Consider the following 18,364-nt stretch of genomic DNA (forward strand, 5'->3'; position numbering starts at 1 on the left):
ACCTGTGTGAGACCACTGTGGTACAGATGCACTGTGATACATGTCTTGTCAACCTGTGTACAGCTTGTGTAGGAATACACTTCTCTGCTGATCTCTCAAAACCTCACACAATCGTTGATTTCAAGGACAGAAAATCCACTCCTTTATACCCTGGATGTAAATTTCATAACAAACAACAATGTACAATGTACTGTAATCAATGTGACATTCCTGTTTGTACGAAGTGCATTGCATCTGATCAACATTTAGGTCATAAGGTATCAGAAATCTTACAAATTGTGGATGAGAAAAAAGAAAATATTATCAAAGAACAAACTGAACTAAATGAAATAATTTACCCAACCTACCAGGACATTGCTTCTGATGTACAAAACAGAATGAGTCAGTTAGAAAAGGAATATGGAGATCTCTCAACAGCCATAACAAAACATGGAGAGGACTGGCACAGAGAAATTGACAAACTTGTCCAAAAACTCAAAGCTGAAGTTGATGAGATGAAAAACACACAGTTACAAACTCTACAGAAACATCTTGATGAAATAAACAAGACAATGTCTGACATCAAGGATGAAATTGATTCAATTGATCTTGTTGAGGATTCTAATAACATTTCAAAACTATTTAGTTTTACGAGCAATGTAGATAGATACAGAAATTTTCCACAGAAAATTTTGCCATCTTTGCCTAAATTCACTCCAAGCAGAATTATTGGAGGAGAACTTCGTAAAATGTTTGGAACCTTATCATCAAGTTCTTTGACTTCAGACAAACATGGCTACAGAATGAAGACAACACAGAAATTACCAGAAGCTGGATCCTCTCCTCCAGTCAAACAGCTGCTTGATGAACAAGAGACTGTAACCGCCATAGACACTGGATATGGAGAGCTTTACAATGTGGCCTGTCTGAGTGATGAAGAAATCTGGACAAGTGGAGGTGACAGCACCGATGAAACTCTACAGCATCGATCAGGGATCACTGCTCAAGTCAATCACAACCAAGTCAGGGAACATGCCACGGGACATAGCAGTGACAAAGAGTGGAGATTTAGTTTATACTGATTACAGTGATAGAACTGTGAACATTGTGAAGAATGAGAAGATAGAGAAGGTGATCAGACTACAGAACTGGAAACCTGACGGTGTCTGCAGTACCTCCTCTGGTGACCTCCTGGTTATCATGATCAGTGATGACAACAAACAATCAAAAGTTATCCGTTACTCTGGCTCCACAAAAAAACAAACCATTCAGTTTGATGATCAAGGTAAACTACTTTATTCATTACCAATAATAAAATATGCAACTGATAAATTCTGGAACGTAACTGAGAACAGGAACCTGGATATCTGTGTGTCTGACAATATAGCTAGAGCAGTAGTGGTGGTCAATCAGGCCGGGAAACTGAGATTCAGGTACACTGGACATACTCCTGCTTCAAAGAACCAACCATTTATACCACGAGGAATCACCACAGACAGTCAGAGTCACATCCTTATAGCTGATGATAACAATGAGTGTGTCCACATCATAGACCAAGATGGACAGTTCCTCTGTTACATAGACTGTGGACTGAGTGATCCCAGAGGACTGTGTATAGATCTAAATGACAATCTGTTTGTTGCAATATTACAAAAAAAAGTTAAGAAAATCAAATATCTCCAATGAAATCCTAATCCTGCTAAATTAAAGGAAAATACTAGTAGGTGCATCTTTACTCTATTATTATTGTAATACAACAATACTTGTTTTATAATATACCATCAATGTTACGAGGGCCGTTCAAAAATTACGTGGACTTGTTGCACAGAAGAAATATTTGACGACGTAATCTGGCAAAATTTCACAAATAATATAAAAGAATCATTACTTATATGGTCTTCAAAATTTCATATCAAAATGTTGTTAATTGGTATTAATTTTGAGTGATTTTTCAGGACATACCATAAAGTCACGCAAAATCTTCAACGTCACAAGCATTATAAAAAATATGTGATTGAGCTTTCATTTTCTCAACATTTTCCCTCGAGTACCAGTATAGTTTGAGTTACCTTATCTATTCAACACCAAAACACCATTTCTTGTCAAGCTTAAAATCTATTAAACAAGTAAAGAATATTCTTTTTTTTGTTTTAAAACCAAAAACTACTTATGAGATATAGTGTGATATTGGTGACTCTCAATCACGTTCTTTACAGTCCGGATCAAGTTAACTTTTCGTCTATAATCTTCTTCCCGTCCTCCCCTATAGCCTTTTTACAGAGGTCTGTCTATGTCGAATGTCACAAGTAGTAAAGTTTACTACATGTTTCATTATGCATATTTTGGATCAATGTTGCCGATATCTCGAGCATTACATAGATTTTAACAAAAGTGTGGTGCACCGTCAATTCAGGATACATCATTTTCACAGTCGTTTTCACGGGAATTGCATCAGAGAAAAATCACTATAATATTTCTGTTAGTACTTCAAATATTACGTCCGAAATCTAAATACATAATAATAGAACAATACAAAGGTTTATTATATAGTTTATTTATAGTCCCTATATAATCTATACAAACGCAAACAGTTCATAACACTACATATTCACCGGATTTTAGGCCGTATTCACCGGAGGGTCAATGCGTGTGCAACGGCATTGTGACGTCACAATCAAAACATCAAACAACGTTGTAAACAATGATTGCAACGGCCGCAGCGAGCTACGTATCTGAGCAGGAAAACATTCAAACCTATTTCAGGATTAATTTTTAACATTTGGACGTCTTACACATAGCGAAACTCAGAACGGAAAACACAGATGTTACAAACAGTAATCTGGAGATTTTTTTGTATTTTCAACAATGAAAGATCGCAAATGAAAATGGTATCGTCATACAGCCTTCAATGTCTTTTTTATTAAAATCCCGGCTATATAATAAAACAATTATGGACTCTTTTGGTGTTGAATATGGTTTGTTATTCACCAGAAAAATATTCATATTGACCTCAGCTTCGCCTCGGTCAATATGAATATTTTTCTGGTGAATAACAAACCATATTCAACACCAAAAGAGTCCATAATTGTATAATATTTGAGAAAATTGTTGAAAAATATCACGAATTTTAGAAAATCAATGAGTTAAATTTTTGAATCTGCATGCTTTTGCATCATTTTTTTTTTGTCTTGCACCGTACCTCTCCATCAACGATATCACATACAGATAATTTTAGTAGAATTTTTTTAAAATACAGAAATTTTGCCCAAAATTTATTGGAATCTTTAAGATACATATTACTGTGAAATTTTATAACTATATGACGTCTGTAAGAGTGAATAATAGCACAGTCCACGTAATTTTTGAACGGCCCTCGTATATCCAAGTTTTATTAAGGTGGAATGCCACACCAACTTTGTAAATAATTTTTTGAATTTTCTTTCAAAAAATACAAAAGAAAAAAAATCATATAAAATAATTTAGAGCTAATGTCGGCCTTTTAGTGCTGAAGCCATTGTTTAAAAAGGTTGACTCAGAGATCTATAAAATAAAAAGTGGGTGTGGCATTCCTCCTCAAATAGACATGTATGTCTCAAGAATTTATTAATCTTTGAGGGAGCTGACTGGGATTTTATTGTGTGAAAACTTCAAAAGAGAAACTCTAATTTTAAATCATATGCAGTTTACAGTGTACATGCCAAGTTTTAGAAAGATCTACCATCTAGGTATTTTTAGAGAATTTCTATGTAGTATTGCCAGATGAAAATTTTCTGAATATCAGAAACAATATTTATGGCTTAACATTATTAATAACTTTGAAAGGAAATTCTAGTAAATTTCAGTCTGGATTGATAATTTACAGGTGTTGTCTAGATAACATCGAGTTATGTCCAAGACATGATATAGTAACAATATCGACACATTACTTTTGTATACTTTACTATAATATTTCTATTGTTGTGTGTCTATTTCAATACTTTCTGTTTTAAGAATATTCTTTACTGTCAATATCTATGATATCATGTTGACATCAAATCATGTTTGTTCAAAGAATTACGGTTTCCATCTTTAATATTACATTTTTATTTAAGATATAAAATATCATTTTTAGAGTGTCATTGGGATATGACATAAAGTCTGTCACGTGATCAAATTCTATAATGCGCGAAGGGCGTTATAGTAGATTTGATCACGTACCGACTTCATGTCATATCCCATTGACACTCTAAAAATGTTATCTTTTTTCTTATATTTATATTTTTATTTCTATTCACATTAAAAAGTTAAAATGCCCTATTTAGAATTTGTTATTGAATGCAACATAACGGATAAATACGATGTCATATGACGTCACAGTCAAGACTTTCCAAATATCTCGTGCAGTTTGCTTTCCATATGCAAGAAAGTCTTATCATTTGACCGACTGCATGTCATCGAAAATTGAATTTCTTTTTTTTTAGTATTGTCATATAAGGAAAGACACTGGCAAATGTAAATATTATGTTTTTAACATGTGTTACTTAAAAACTATCTTTTATAAAACCCTAGGTAAATACTGTCCATGTTACCTTTTGTGTGTGTGTTTATATTTAATCCCTTTACTTTTACGAAGATTGTACCTTCCATCGATATCATCAATATCAATAATATCATATCGATATCGAATCACATTGTTAAAAACATATTACTTTACCAACCTTCACCCTAATAAAAAAAACCTTTATTTTTAGCATATCCCAAGACAGTAACTTCTATTTTTCTTCATGCAACGCTTGTGCATATTTACTTTCTAATTAATAAATTTACCTTTACTTTACCGTCAATATCGTATCGATATGGAATCATTATTGTTAAAACATATTTAACAACTTTCACTCTCTAACCCAACATCTTACTTAACCTAATCCAAAAAACCCTAACCCTTTCTTAATCGTAATTATTTTCATATTCATGCCAATAATAAATCAATTTTGACGTCAAGTGTGACCTTGTAAAATTATTGTGAAAATGAATTGTACAAAAAAGATCGATACAATATTGTCATGGTATTGTCGATACCAAAGACATCGACATAGCACAAAGTCTCGTATGGTAACAAATATTTCCAATCAACAGTACTGATCATGACAGATATCGATATGATATTGACTTAATATTGTCAATATCATCAATATCGACACCGAATTTGTTCTTTGACAATTCATGTATGATAACGTCATGGTGAGGATGTGGGAATATACACTCTGGATTTTACCTGTAAATCTAAATTTCTGCTTCAGTGGTCCACAGATTTCTTCCTCCACGGATGACTGACTTTTTCTGCCTCCGTCCAGAATCCACGGAGTCTGACTCGGAGTGCGGCTGAACTTATTGTATCTACCTGTGGAGGAAACAAAAATAAAGATATGAATTCACATATTTAAGTCTTTTGTTTATTTATTAATAAATACACTGTATAGATCTTCAGGAATTGTTTTGATTTAAAAGACTTTTCTGCCTGTGACCTGCAACTTTTCAAAACAAAGTCAAGATACATGTACTTTTATTTTACGTGCATTTTTTCTCATCATGACACTCCAATATGTATCCATGGTTATCATAAAGTCCATATACAAGGTCCATAAATACTTGCATTGGAATTTATCCTGCAAAGCATTAAGAAAGAAGGTATCATTTTAAAACATCTACTCGGGATATAAATACGGGTTGGTCACGAAATTAATTTTAATCTCATACCAACCCCTATTTATAGCCTGATAGATGTTTTAAAATGATACCTTATAACTTATATTTACACTTGTGACTTATTTATACTTTAAATTTGCCTGATTGTGACTTTTAATGTGTGAAATGCATTATTTTTCAAACCCAACATCATGTATGTAATCCACTGAACGCGCATTTACCCTTTATGACGTCACTGAGAATTATGTAGAGCGTTTATCCATATGCACATCTATGACCTCTTGACCCCATACCTGTATTTATACAGTTATATTTACATCCACTGAATATTTTCTCCTTTATTTCTTAAGAAAACCCATTGCGTTAATCACTGCATGAACTACAGTCTGCATGTCGCCTATACAGATTTCTTGGTCAGAGACGAATCATTAATACATTAATTAATCTTTCTAATCCTACTTTAAATGATTATTTACACAGATATAAATATGAACAATAAAATATCTTTCTTCGTTTGCAGATACAATTTGCATTACCCGCGTAAGCGGGTTATGTATTTTTTCTGCAACAGCTGCTTCTGTTAATTCCAGTAATAACAAACAAAGAAAGCATTTTATTGTTTAAATAGATACACATTGCTTTCAGTAGTGTTATATAAAGGAAAACATTTGCAAATGAAGATATTGCTAAATATACTATGGAAAAATATCATTATGAATGAAAAACAGAAAAAACCTAACCTGCTACAAAGACGGCATCATGCACGCACTTGATCTCTTCACATTTACTGACACTGCTCTCAGTACTCTTTGGGACACTGTAGTTCCTGTTAAATAAATGAGTAATTTATTCGATCAATCCTTGATATCTTGCACCCACCAAGAATAACAAAAAATAAAAGAAATACATTTCAAAGCACTTTCAGCACTTATCATATTTTTTGGTTGATAAATTTCTTTGCAGAATAAGGTCAGATCCAGCATCCCAAGTAAGATTGACAGTGTGCATCCTTTGATGCATCATCCAAACCAGTCTGGTATACATTGCACCGAGAATGGATTTACTCCAAAAACATTAATTTGGTCACTCATCCATGAAATCAAGGTAAGATCAAGCCTCTAAAGGAAGTTTGGAAATGTACATCCCTTGATGCATCATCCACAAAAACTTTTGCATGGATGCTGAAGTGGCAGTATAACTTAGAAGTCATTAGTCACAAACCTTCTGAAATATCCATCTGTGATGTCTGATAACACTTTGGCTACATTAGTCCTTGTGTAGGTGTCTCCATAATTCTATAAAATTGAGGAAAGCTTGATGGTAATGTAAATTTGCATAATGGAAATTCTTAAATAAATACATGTATACCTGTTTTTTTATCATAACCAGCATCATCTAGATAATCCTGGGAACAATTTTTTATAATACCTGAATATGTTTTCTCTTCTAAACATATGTATATTAATTTTGCAGCTTTGCCAAGATGGTCAAAATCATTTAATTTCTATAGAATAACGGATAAAAAATTCTTTTGATAACTGCAGCAATGGAATCTAGAGTTGGCTTGCACTAAGCAGCTGGAGCTACTTCGACTGTCTGTACATGTATATTTCCCACTTCCAGATTACTTTTTGAAAGAATAATTAAATCTTTTACTTGAAATGAATACTCTTTTTTTTTAATTATCCCCCTTTGCTAAACAAATCAAATCGTCTGCATGACAACAACACAGTTATGGGAAAGAATGAAAAAAATCAGCATGTTAAATATTTTTTTTTAGGTAACTGGTATGAACAATAGAAATGTGAAGAAATTTTTTTTAATGCAACCAAAGCTGGGAAATGCCATTAACCTGCTAATTCTTAGGGAAAGAATATTCAAGAAAAACGACACAACATGAATGACGATAAAATTCTTTTAATCTTAAGCAGTCGGCAACAGACTCTTTAAGATTTTACAGCATTGACAGGTTGTGATACATATTTATATGTTTGGTTTGAAATTCAGATGAAAAGATGCACAAATAAAATCCAAAATTTCTCTGACCTAGAACTGTTAGGATAATTGTGTCGCTTCTCTTTACATTTATGAACTTACCGTGGAAAATATACCCATTGGGATAAAGCAAAATATAATAACTTAAGAGGTAAAGTTTTTTGTGTTAAAGAACTGTAAATTATTGTTAGAGAAGGTTAGTTATGACACAACATTATATGAGAACGTTGTTTTTTTTTTGTTAGGCCTATAGGCAGTGTAATGATATATTTGTACACACAGTTTTTGACAAGTTTAATTAAATAGTAAAATTAAAGAAAGTCTAATTTTATTAATTTTGAATCATATTTAAATGATAAGAAATGAGTGTAACATGTTTCACTTTGACTGACGTATCGAAGAAAAAATTTAACAGAAAACATTTTCATCAATGCACAAACGTTTTCCGTCCAAATTATTTCTTTGATAGTATGTCGATCAAAGGAAAAAATATTACATTCATTTCTTCATTCCAGCACATAAATGCTGACATTACTTATGTTAAGAATTTAATTTCCAAATCTTGCATTTACATTCAAACTAACCTTTTGTTGGTATTTCCTTTTCCCGAATAATGCTGGACTGTGATAGGACCTAAAGTCATTTATCAGATAAATTAAAACATTATGAGAGACAGGATAAAGTTATACGAATGAAGAAAACCACAATCACTTGAATAGATTATTTCTGTTTTGAAATACGTACAGGAATGTGCATTCTTTGTCTGACTTGTCGTAAGTAAAATTGAGAATTATGTCAAACTTGCTCTACAAAATAAAAACACTGGTAATCAAATGTTAAAAAGTTGCACATAAAACAAATGTTCTGGTAGTGTGCATCTCTAAATACAACAAACTCTAAGTTAAGGTAAGATCCATAGATACATATGTACTACAGAATTGACCTTTCCAAAAAAGGAAACTGCTCGATCAATTGGTAAATGCACAGCTCAAACCATTACTTAACAATTACTTTCTGTATGTTACATTTTAACTATAGTAAGTGTTGCATTCTTTGTGTCTGCTGCTTTTTAATTCATTTGATGTGTGTAGTTGTAAAATTTTCCTTGAATTCAAAAGGTGCATTTAGAGCCGCCGAAAAAATAGGACCACTCCTCCATTTCCAAACATCTTTAACTGACGCTATGTCCTCTATCAATTTACACTTCTACAGAGTACACAGTTCTTATGATACATAAATAACGTGTTTTTCATAAGCAAGAAAATTTGCATGTCAAACAATATTCTGGATGTGTGACCACTATACATCTCTAAAAATTTGTCTCAGTTTAGATTTATATATAGATGCTTAAAAATGCATCTGCTCAAAATACTGTCTCTTCAATCAAGCTGTAAGTACAGGTCAGATCCAGAATTTAAAGTATATCTTGTAGTGTGGATGCTATGTAACAAGCATAATCAATATCTGTTGATCCACATAGAAAGTGTTGATCAGATTCATCATCTAGACTAAAGCAAGTTTAAAGTTCTATCATCCTTGCAAGTCTGATTATCTACTGGAACCTGCTACAATAAATGCACGTCAGATCCAGCATCTAAACCAAATTTGATATAACACATCTGTATTACTTTGGTCCAATTAGGGCTTACAGTCTTTTGTGAATAAAAATGCTCCAAATTCTAGTTTATTCACTCATGTGGAAAATGTAGGTTAGATCCAGCATCCAAAGAAATGTGGTGGTGTGTATTAGCTCTATGTTGTGATGGGGTTAGTGGAGTCCTCCATAGTCATTTCAATAATAACAAGAGGCCCATGGGCCTTATAGGTCACCTGAGCATTATGCAACAACTTTCCAGTGATTGAATTTGATTCATGTTTTAATTCAGATGCTATGGCATTCACAATTTTGAAAGCGGCACCATTGATCATCATAACAATACACTTAGCAGTTGCTTAGTTTGTTTACTTAATACCCATAGGCAGGGTAGGGGAACAAAAAATGTATTTCAAGTAATCAGTAATATTCAGCATGATCAGTAATGCCCCAATCACACATGAACCCCTGACCCTTAGGCCTAGATCCACACATTGCACAATTTTTGAAAAGGCACCCTTGCTTTTCAAAAATATTTGATAAATACCAAGGAGCAGATTTCAAACAATTCATCCAGTTTCAGTATATAAGTACAGTCCCCCCTCCTTTATGGTACCCCTGACACTGGGGCCTTGAAATTCACAATTCTGGAAGATTAGGACCCTTGCTCATCATAACTACATAGGTAGTTCATCTGCTTAATACCAAAATTAAGGAGAAGAGAAGAAAACTTTCAAAGATTTAATGTATTTTCACTGTAAAATCAATAGAGCCCCACCCTATCACTAGAACCCCTGACCCTGGGGCCATCAAATTCACAATTTTGGTAGAGGCACGCTTGCTCATCATAACTATGCACTTAGTTAGTTAATTCAATACCCAGGAGCAGAGAAGAAGATTTTCAAAGAATTCGTGTATTTTCACAATATAATCCATAGAGCCCCCCCCCCTAACCAGAACCCCTGCCCCTGGGGCCATCAAAATCACAATTTTGGTAGAAGCACTCTTGCTCATCATAATTATGCACTTATTTAGTTTATTTAATACCCAGGAGCAGAGAAGAAGATTTTCAAAGAATTCATGTATTTTCACTATATAATCTATAGAGCCACCCCCCCCCCCCCTCACACCAGAACCCCTGACCCTGGGGCCATAAAATTCACAATTTTGGTAGAGGCACTCTTGCTCATCATAACTATGCACTTAGTTAGTTTATTTAATACCCAGGAGCAGAGAAGAAGATTTTCAAAGAATTCATGTATTTTCACTATATAATCTATAGAGCCCCCCCCCCTTAACACCAGAACCCCTGCCCCTGGGGCCATAAAATTCGCAATTTTGGTAGAAGCACTCTTGCTCATCATAACTATGCACTTAGTTAGTTTATTTAATACCCAGGAGCAGAGAAGAAGATTTTCAAAGAATTCATGTATTTTCACTATATAATCTATAGAGCCCCCCCTTACACCAGAACCCCTCACCCTGGGGCCATAAAATTCACAATTTTGGTAGAGACACTCTTGCTCATCATAACTATGCACTTAGTTAGTTTATTTAATACCCAGGAGCAGAGAAGAAGATTTTCAAAGAATTCATGTATTTTCACTATATAATCTATAGAGCCCCCCCCTTACACCAGAACCCCTCATCCTGGGGCCATAAAATTCACAATTTTGGTAGAGACACTCTTGCTCATCATAACTATGCACTTAGTTAGTTTATTTAATACCCAGGAGCAGAGAAGAAGATTTTCAAAGAATTCATGAAATTTCACTATATAATCTATAGAGCCCCACCCTAACACCAGAACCCCTGACCATGGGGCCATAAAATTCACAATTTTGGTAGAGACACTCTTGCTCATAATAACTATGCACTTAGTTAGTTTATTTAATACCCAGGAGCAGAGAAGAAGATTTTCAAAGAATTCATGAAATTTCACTATATAATCTATAGAGCCCCGCCCTAACAACAGAACCCCTGACCCTGGGGCCATAAAATTCACAATTTTGGTAGAGGTACTCTTGTTCATCATAACTATGTACTTAGTAGGTTTATTTAATACCCAGTAGCAGAGAAGCAGATTTTCAAAGAAATAATGCATTTTCACTATATACTTATTTAGCCCCGCCCTAGCACTAGAACCCATGACCCTGGGGCCATGAGTTTCACAATTTTGGTAGAGGACTCAATGCTGATTACAATCATGCAAACAGTTTGACTGCTTGATGTCCAGGAGTAAAGAAGAAGATTTTTAAAGATTGCACTAATTTTAGTGGCTTTTGCCCCACCCCCCAGGCCCCAGGGGGGCAGGGCCCATGAAATTCATAATTTTTGTTCCCCTTCACCCATAGATGCTATAAGCCAAATTTGGTTGAAATTGGTTCAGTGGTTTCAGAGAAGAAGCTGAAAATGATCAAATGTTAACGCACGACGCACGACGAACGACGACGGACGAAAAGTGATAGCAATAGGTCACCTGAGTTTACTCAGGTGACCTAAAAATATTTGTATGAAAGTGCCAGTCAATACTGGACACAAAAACTGGTTGAAATTGTATCAACAAAACGATTTACAAAATGTCGACTTTAAACTAGATGGTTAATACCCTTGCAACATCAACTAGTTTTTCAATAATCTGCCTCAGTTTAGATATTGACAGTACTCTGAACAAACCTTAGTATATTGAATCAACTGGGAGACATTTTTACTATATGCAGTAGATAATTGGTGCTATATTGCTACATAATTAAGAGAGTGGTGAAAGTCATTCGGTTCCTAGAATGTGAATAAACAATGTTTGCAAGCTTCAGACATACAAACTTCTCTTTAAGAAAGAAAACACAAGGATTGAACTGGGGTATAAACTTTATTTAGTCTTGGATACAGGAATCTGTCAGGTTTCTTCTAAGCTTGGAGGCCAATCCAGCTCAACACTCTATAAAATATGAAAATAACAAGAATATAACAGCCGTTTGCTTTAATTTTTTAAATAAATCAGTGAATAATAACTCTCATTCAAGTCATACTGCAATCACCCTTCACTCATTGGTATGTAAAGAGACCGTTATTAACGTACCTATATCAAAGACTATTTTATATGTCAAAATCTTATTGTTTTTTATCAATATCAAGTAATTGTTTTTAAACGAAAAATAAAAAGTTAGAAATTTCTGGTATTTATCTAATATAAAATTTTGAAGTCATACTTGGATTATTTTTATCTCAAAAGAGTTCTCCCGAAATCTCCGTGAACAAACTCTTTGATATAGCTAATGTTTAGTTAAGGTACATATATAATTAACACACCTGCATCAAGCTTTAAAAAACCCATACTGCACGCTTAATACACATACACTGTACGTGTATAAACACTTCAAACTTGATTCTATATAGAAATGTCCTACGTTCCTGATACCCTATAATTTTTGCATTTCTTTTTTATTGAAGGAGTCTAGAAATATCCAAATTCCGCATACACGACCATACAAGGATACGTGCCGGCCTGTGTTGAGAGACTCAAGGTGAAATGAAGGTCATCTATTTTCTCCATTGACATACTGTACACAATTCTCTCCCTTGTTGCCAGAGGGCGCCGGTGTGGGACTCGAATCGAAGTCTTTTGATAAATGACAAGATCCTGAAAATAGAATGCAAATTAAAGTAAATCATGTTATCATATGACATAATTTATTCAATGATTATTCAAACAAACATTAATTCTTTTATTTCCCATAACTTCATTTAGCAAAAAACATTAAACGGGTATGACAATGTGCAGATATATCATAGATCAATGTTTGACAGATGAATTAATCTGGGTACTAGGCACAATTAAATAATTCAGGACATTTGAGTCAGGAAATCTGGTTAATATCTAAAACATTTTGTCACTATTTTTGTACATAACATAAAATACCAGTGAATTTCAAATTATCTGTCAATAAATAGTTTATTTTGATATTTCATTCTGATTCAATAAACTAGTTATGTATCAGGACCAGTCGATAATATATACATGTATTCATGAAAACCTGGTACCAAAGAATTTGTCTTCATAACTTCATGGAACTTTATCTTTTATTTTACAAATGTTGACGCAATATAAATTACTGATCGATACAAAACACTACCTTGACACACTCTATTATAAATACAACACAGTACCTTGACCTCCTGAAGCTTGTTAAGTTGTTCATCAGAGAGAGATTCTTTAGACCCGCACAGGGCCGAATACGTCTTTGTTTTCTCTATTTCACCTTCCTTCAGTTTATCTACATCTTTTCTATTGATGAAAATGTGAAAATGAAAGATAAAATTACTAACCTTTCATCGTCAAGATTCATCAAAACTCTGTTTTTCATATCTCAAATATTCTTATTTGTTGTCTCAATGAAAACGAATTGTAAATATTTTTCATTATACACTGTACATTGCAATAAAAAAAATTAGAAAGAAATTGCATTTAATTTTATCTTAATTTCTGAGGAAATTAATTGTTCTTTCTTCCTCTTATCAAGTGTCAATTGATCCTTAGAACCCTAGCTACTGGCAGTGATCATTTTTACATTGTCCATTAAATTAGAATGTATATTTCATTTACATCTGAAAATTCTTACTTGTCAACAATTTGTAAATCCCTGACTTTAATATCAGCTGACTTGTTTATTTCCTAAGGGAATAAAAGTACCTTTAATTTTTAATTTGTTATCCAAATTGACTTTTTGTCGTTATAGAAAATATGTGTAGGATATTTTGTACAATAAATGTGTTTCTTTCTTTACATGAAAAACCTGGATATAGGAGGAATTTTTTTGCACTCCGCGCCGAAAACAAAAATATTGTGTGGAAACTTGCCAAGAGCCAGTACCATAAGTGAAAGTTAATAGCATAAAATTAAAGTACCAATTTTGAAATAAGTTTTATAAAATATATATATTGCCTTCTGTATTTCCATGAGATCTTTTGCCGATAATTCAACTCGATGTGGATCATCCATTTCTACAACAAAAGGCCTTCCTGCAAAAAGGAAAGGAGTTTTTTTAAGAAACAAAATCACATCACTATTATTAATAAGTTTACATGTAGAATTGCAGCTCAATTAAATAGAAGTTATGTCAAGCTGCATAATGAAAAGAAATTCTGAAACCCTTTTCCATGTATATGGGCATTATTCTTGATGATTTATAAACCCTGCATAATTTTCTTGAAGAGAACTATAATATAAAAATGTTCACTTTATCAAAAACAAAGCTAAAACAATGTTAAAAGATTTTTGTGAAAAAAATATTACATTTTTAAAAAAAATTTTGTATAATTTACCTTTTCCCAACATTCTTACATCAACATCTTCTCGTCCTGATGAAGAAAAACGCTGCTCTGGAAAAATATCAAAAATAAAAGACTTAGTACTATAAATACATTTATGTTTAGAATTTACTATAGGTCTATTTATTACTATTACAAAGCTCACTAGAATCAAATCAACATTTTTTTTTTATTTCAAAAAGATATAACCAAAACCTCATTTGAATTTGTCCATTAATTCATTAGTTATGGAAGCTCATACGACGATACCCACCAAAAGTGAAAATCGAAAACTCTCATTATCTTCAATGTCTCTCCCGTGCTTTTGTCCCGAGTCTTATTTCTCCTATGCATGGAAGTCATCAGAGTGTTTATTTTTCAAACCCTGGCTATATTGGGCATGCATGGGTAAGAATGCCCCAAAAATTTATAGTCATACGAGGCGCGCATGCGCCAGTGAGAGGTAACAACACTAAATTGACTGGCTCAAAAAACCAGATTGTGTAATTGTTTTCTGTCATTTTTTATTTGAATATAATGATTATAATAGTCTTCTGTATAAAAGGCAGTTTTTGTGTGTATTAAGGTGGCGATTTAAGAGATGGCAGGACAAATAACCCACTCGTAACATGACTGTTTCGCGTTAAAGTCATCGTCATGGTTGATTGAAAACCATTTCAGGTCCTCTCTGACAACGGGTAACAAGATAAGGCAATTCGAAAACCAGACCCCATTGAACTTCCGTAAACTGTACCAAGATTGCAAGAAATTCATATCGTCTTAAATATTGAAAAACAATGTGCATACTTCAGATGCAACAAATGGTGCAACAAAATTTGATGACAAACTCGTCGTCATCAAATTGCACGCGTTTTGGGCTTTTTAGCGTTTTCCCTACGTGACATCATGCATTTTACGGTTGAGTAATTTTGAACACTGATTTTGGTGTATAGTAACTAAATTTCTCATCTGACCAATTTTCGTAATTTTCGGTCATGCTGTCAAAAAAATTTCAAATATTATGCTACCTTGCATTTCTTTTTCCTTTCAGTATATGTTTTCTGAATTCCATAGTAAAAATTTATCGACCCCTGATTATCCTACACTTATTCAAAATATCCACCAGATATGAATAATGAGTACTAATGGTCCTTTGTCATCAAGAAAGAAAAATGTACATGTATATATATTACATTTAAAAGGGTTAAATAATCTAAGAGTGACTCCAGAAATCAAATTCCCAGTACAGGTGAACCAGACCACAGGTAGATAACACAGGCATATGGATCATATGATCTCTGACACTCTGACCACGTAGAGACGATCAGTAGCTGATTGACAGAGGACACCATTACTGTCGAAAACCAGGTAATATTTATGGATTTAACAACAGATAAACTGATGCATAGTATATTAGGAATACATATTTTCATCTTAAAAAATACTTCAAACAGCAGACTTTCTCAAGAAAGGGGGGATATTTTCTTTACACCCTGTACTTTCTTTTTAAATTCACAGTGTATTTAAAAAAATATGAAAACATCAATCTGAAGAAATACAACGACCTAGTCACTTGTTCTTTTCTTTTGTCATTAATAAAGTAATTTACTTTATACAATAAACACTCTAATAACGAGTTACCAGTACTAAGTTTGTTCCACACGAGACAAACATATATTATTTAACACCTTCAAGCCTGCTGCTTTATCCAAATTGTATATAATTATACAGCTCGAAAGAAACAAGTATCACATCATTTTTCAAAGTCTTTGGAAATGAACAGTATAAATTTCAGTATAACCAGTAATTGATTCTGAAAATGTACTACATTTCATTAGCTGGTTAATATTATTGACTGCAAGCAATGGAAAAAGATTATGAATACCTTTCTGAAGAGACAGTCACTGTTATATGATAGTAGATTAAATATCTGTAAACTTAGCATTGCCACCATATTTATTAATATCATACTTTCATGTAAATTACTTGAATCTGATTCGTCGGGAAACATTTGATAAAAATCACTAGTACCCGCTGAATAATGAAGCCACGCCCTCCTGCGTAGCAACAGTCAACATTGCTTGACGACGGGTGGTATTACAAAAAATAGCGACTGCGCGGAATTTATGCGCGCACGGTTCACTGTAATATGTATTTGTATAAAACATTCAGTATAATATAATAAATATTGCATGTAGTTGAGTGTAACGTTGAAAATTTTCACCCCTCGAAAACCATTGTCAACCTCGGCTGCGCCTCGGTTGACAATGGTTTTCTTGGGGTGAACATTTTCAATGTTACACTCAACTACATGCAATATTTATATAATATCATTTTTATCATTTATTTCAAACTCTCTGATTGGCTCAAACTTGATCACATGATTAAGTACAATAACAGCATTAAGACTTGAGCTACTGTTAATAAAATCTGAAATACATATCAACTTGATGTTTTTTAAAATGGAGACAAATTTTCTATAAAACAAAAATAGTACTGATTTCACAATTATAGCTTACACAGAATATGATTTGATGCTTTGGAAAAAAAATATTAAATTCAAATTGTATAAATATTTTTCATGTACCGTAATTAATCAGATGTAACAATGCATTGAAGCCTTGAATTAAGATCTACTTTAAATTAAAACATGTTGGATATGTTTTTCAAAAATTGATATAAAAACATAATCAAACTAGAGTCGAGCTCGTTGCAAAGCAACGAGTAGGTCTTCCGTTGGAGCTGTGGACAGGAAGTACAGACCTTGGGTCAAGGTCACTGCACTTTCTTATGTCAACAACCTTCCCAGCATGAGCCTCCAGTAAATTTTAATTATAAAGTTATGCTTAAACATTTTTGTCTTTGTCAGTGACCTTGATTTGCCAGAAAGACATTTGATCAAAGTAATGACAAAACCTCCAATCATAAGTAAAATATGTTTCAAGTAAGAGCCTCCAATGATTTTCATTTACTAATTCATAGTGTAGTAAAGATAATATTTCTTCTGTCAGTGACCTTGATCTTAACAGAATAACGTTGGCTCTGTGTCAAGACAAACACCTTTTAGTGATTAGAAGTTCATAACCCTGACAGGAATTTTGAAATTTGCATTATCTCAATCCATTTTGTCACAGTTCAGAAAAACTGTTGAGGTATTTTAAAACATCACCGGATATTAATATTCAAACAACATGGAGTTTCTATTTATGAAAGATAGACGGGGTTGAAAGTCCTTTCCATAATACGTATTTTAGGGTAATAGCTTTATTTCAATAAAATTAAACTCAAAAGTCCACAAATAGAATATCTTTCCTCATTTATTTCAAAGTTTAGGTAAAGGGGTTAAGGAGCATGGGGATGTCATGATGTATACGTAATACATTCGAGGTTATTATTCTGTTAGACAGGAAGACCCGAGGAGTTGTGATTTGCTGATCATCATCTAAAACATGTTGACAAACCGAAACCACGTGGTTTTATACACGTTATTCAATCAATTCATTCATAATTATTTTCCTTGAAGGAGGAATGCATGGATAAAGGATTAAAGAAAATTCCCATGTACAATACTATAGCATCCGTGCATGGACTTCATTTTAGTACTACATAATGATATTGTGCTTGAAGTTGAATAAAATCATCAAATAAATTAAATTTAAATATGAAAGGGAGATTATGTTTAATAGAATAAAAATTAGACAATACTTGATACAGGGACTCGCTGGTAAAAACTTGAATGTACTTGAATAAAATGCCTCTCACTCGTTTTTTTCTCGTACGCGTATATCTTAAACCAAGGAAAGT

General features: G+C 33.2%; 2 protein-coding genes across 2 annotated transcripts in view; one reads left to right on the forward strand and one right to left on the reverse strand.

The window, feature by feature from the left end:
• Positions 1-1,702, forward strand: part of LOC134232470 (E3 ubiquitin-protein ligase TRIM45-like) — a 2,282-nt gene extending 580 nt beyond the window's left edge. Inside the window, exon 2 of the mRNA XM_062714433.1 lies at positions 1-1,702. This exon is cut by the window's left edge and continues 56 nt beyond it. Within this exon, the coding sequence (XP_062570417.1) occupies positions 1-1,061 (1,061 nt within the window). The 3' untranslated portion in view covers positions 1,062-1,702.
• LOC134232469 (tRNA pseudouridine synthase Pus10-like) overlaps positions 1-15,912 on the reverse strand; it is a 27,262-nt gene extending 11,350 nt beyond the window's left edge. Inside the window, exons 1-6 of the mRNA XM_062714432.1 lie at positions 15,816-15,912; positions 14,576-14,632; positions 14,196-14,272; positions 13,873-13,925; positions 13,421-13,538; positions 12,751-12,893 (exon numbers count right to left, since the gene is read on the reverse strand). Of these exons, the coding sequence (XP_062570416.1) occupies positions 12,751-12,893; positions 13,421-13,538; positions 13,873-13,925; positions 14,196-14,272; positions 14,576-14,632; positions 15,816-15,912 (545 nt within the window). The remainder of the gene's footprint in view (positions 1-12,750; positions 12,894-13,420; positions 13,539-13,872; positions 13,926-14,195; positions 14,273-14,575; positions 14,633-15,815) is intronic.
• Positions 15,913-18,364: the final 2,452 nt, after the last annotated feature.

This window comes from Saccostrea cucullata, unplaced genomic scaffold (assembly GCF_032062105.1).
Source record: "Saccostrea cucullata isolate Sc308-1 unplaced genomic scaffold, CSIRO_AGI_Scuc_v1 ctg3998, whole genome shotgun sequence".
NCBI lineage: Eukaryota > Metazoa > Mollusca > Bivalvia > Ostreida > Ostreidae > Saccostrea > Saccostrea cuccullata.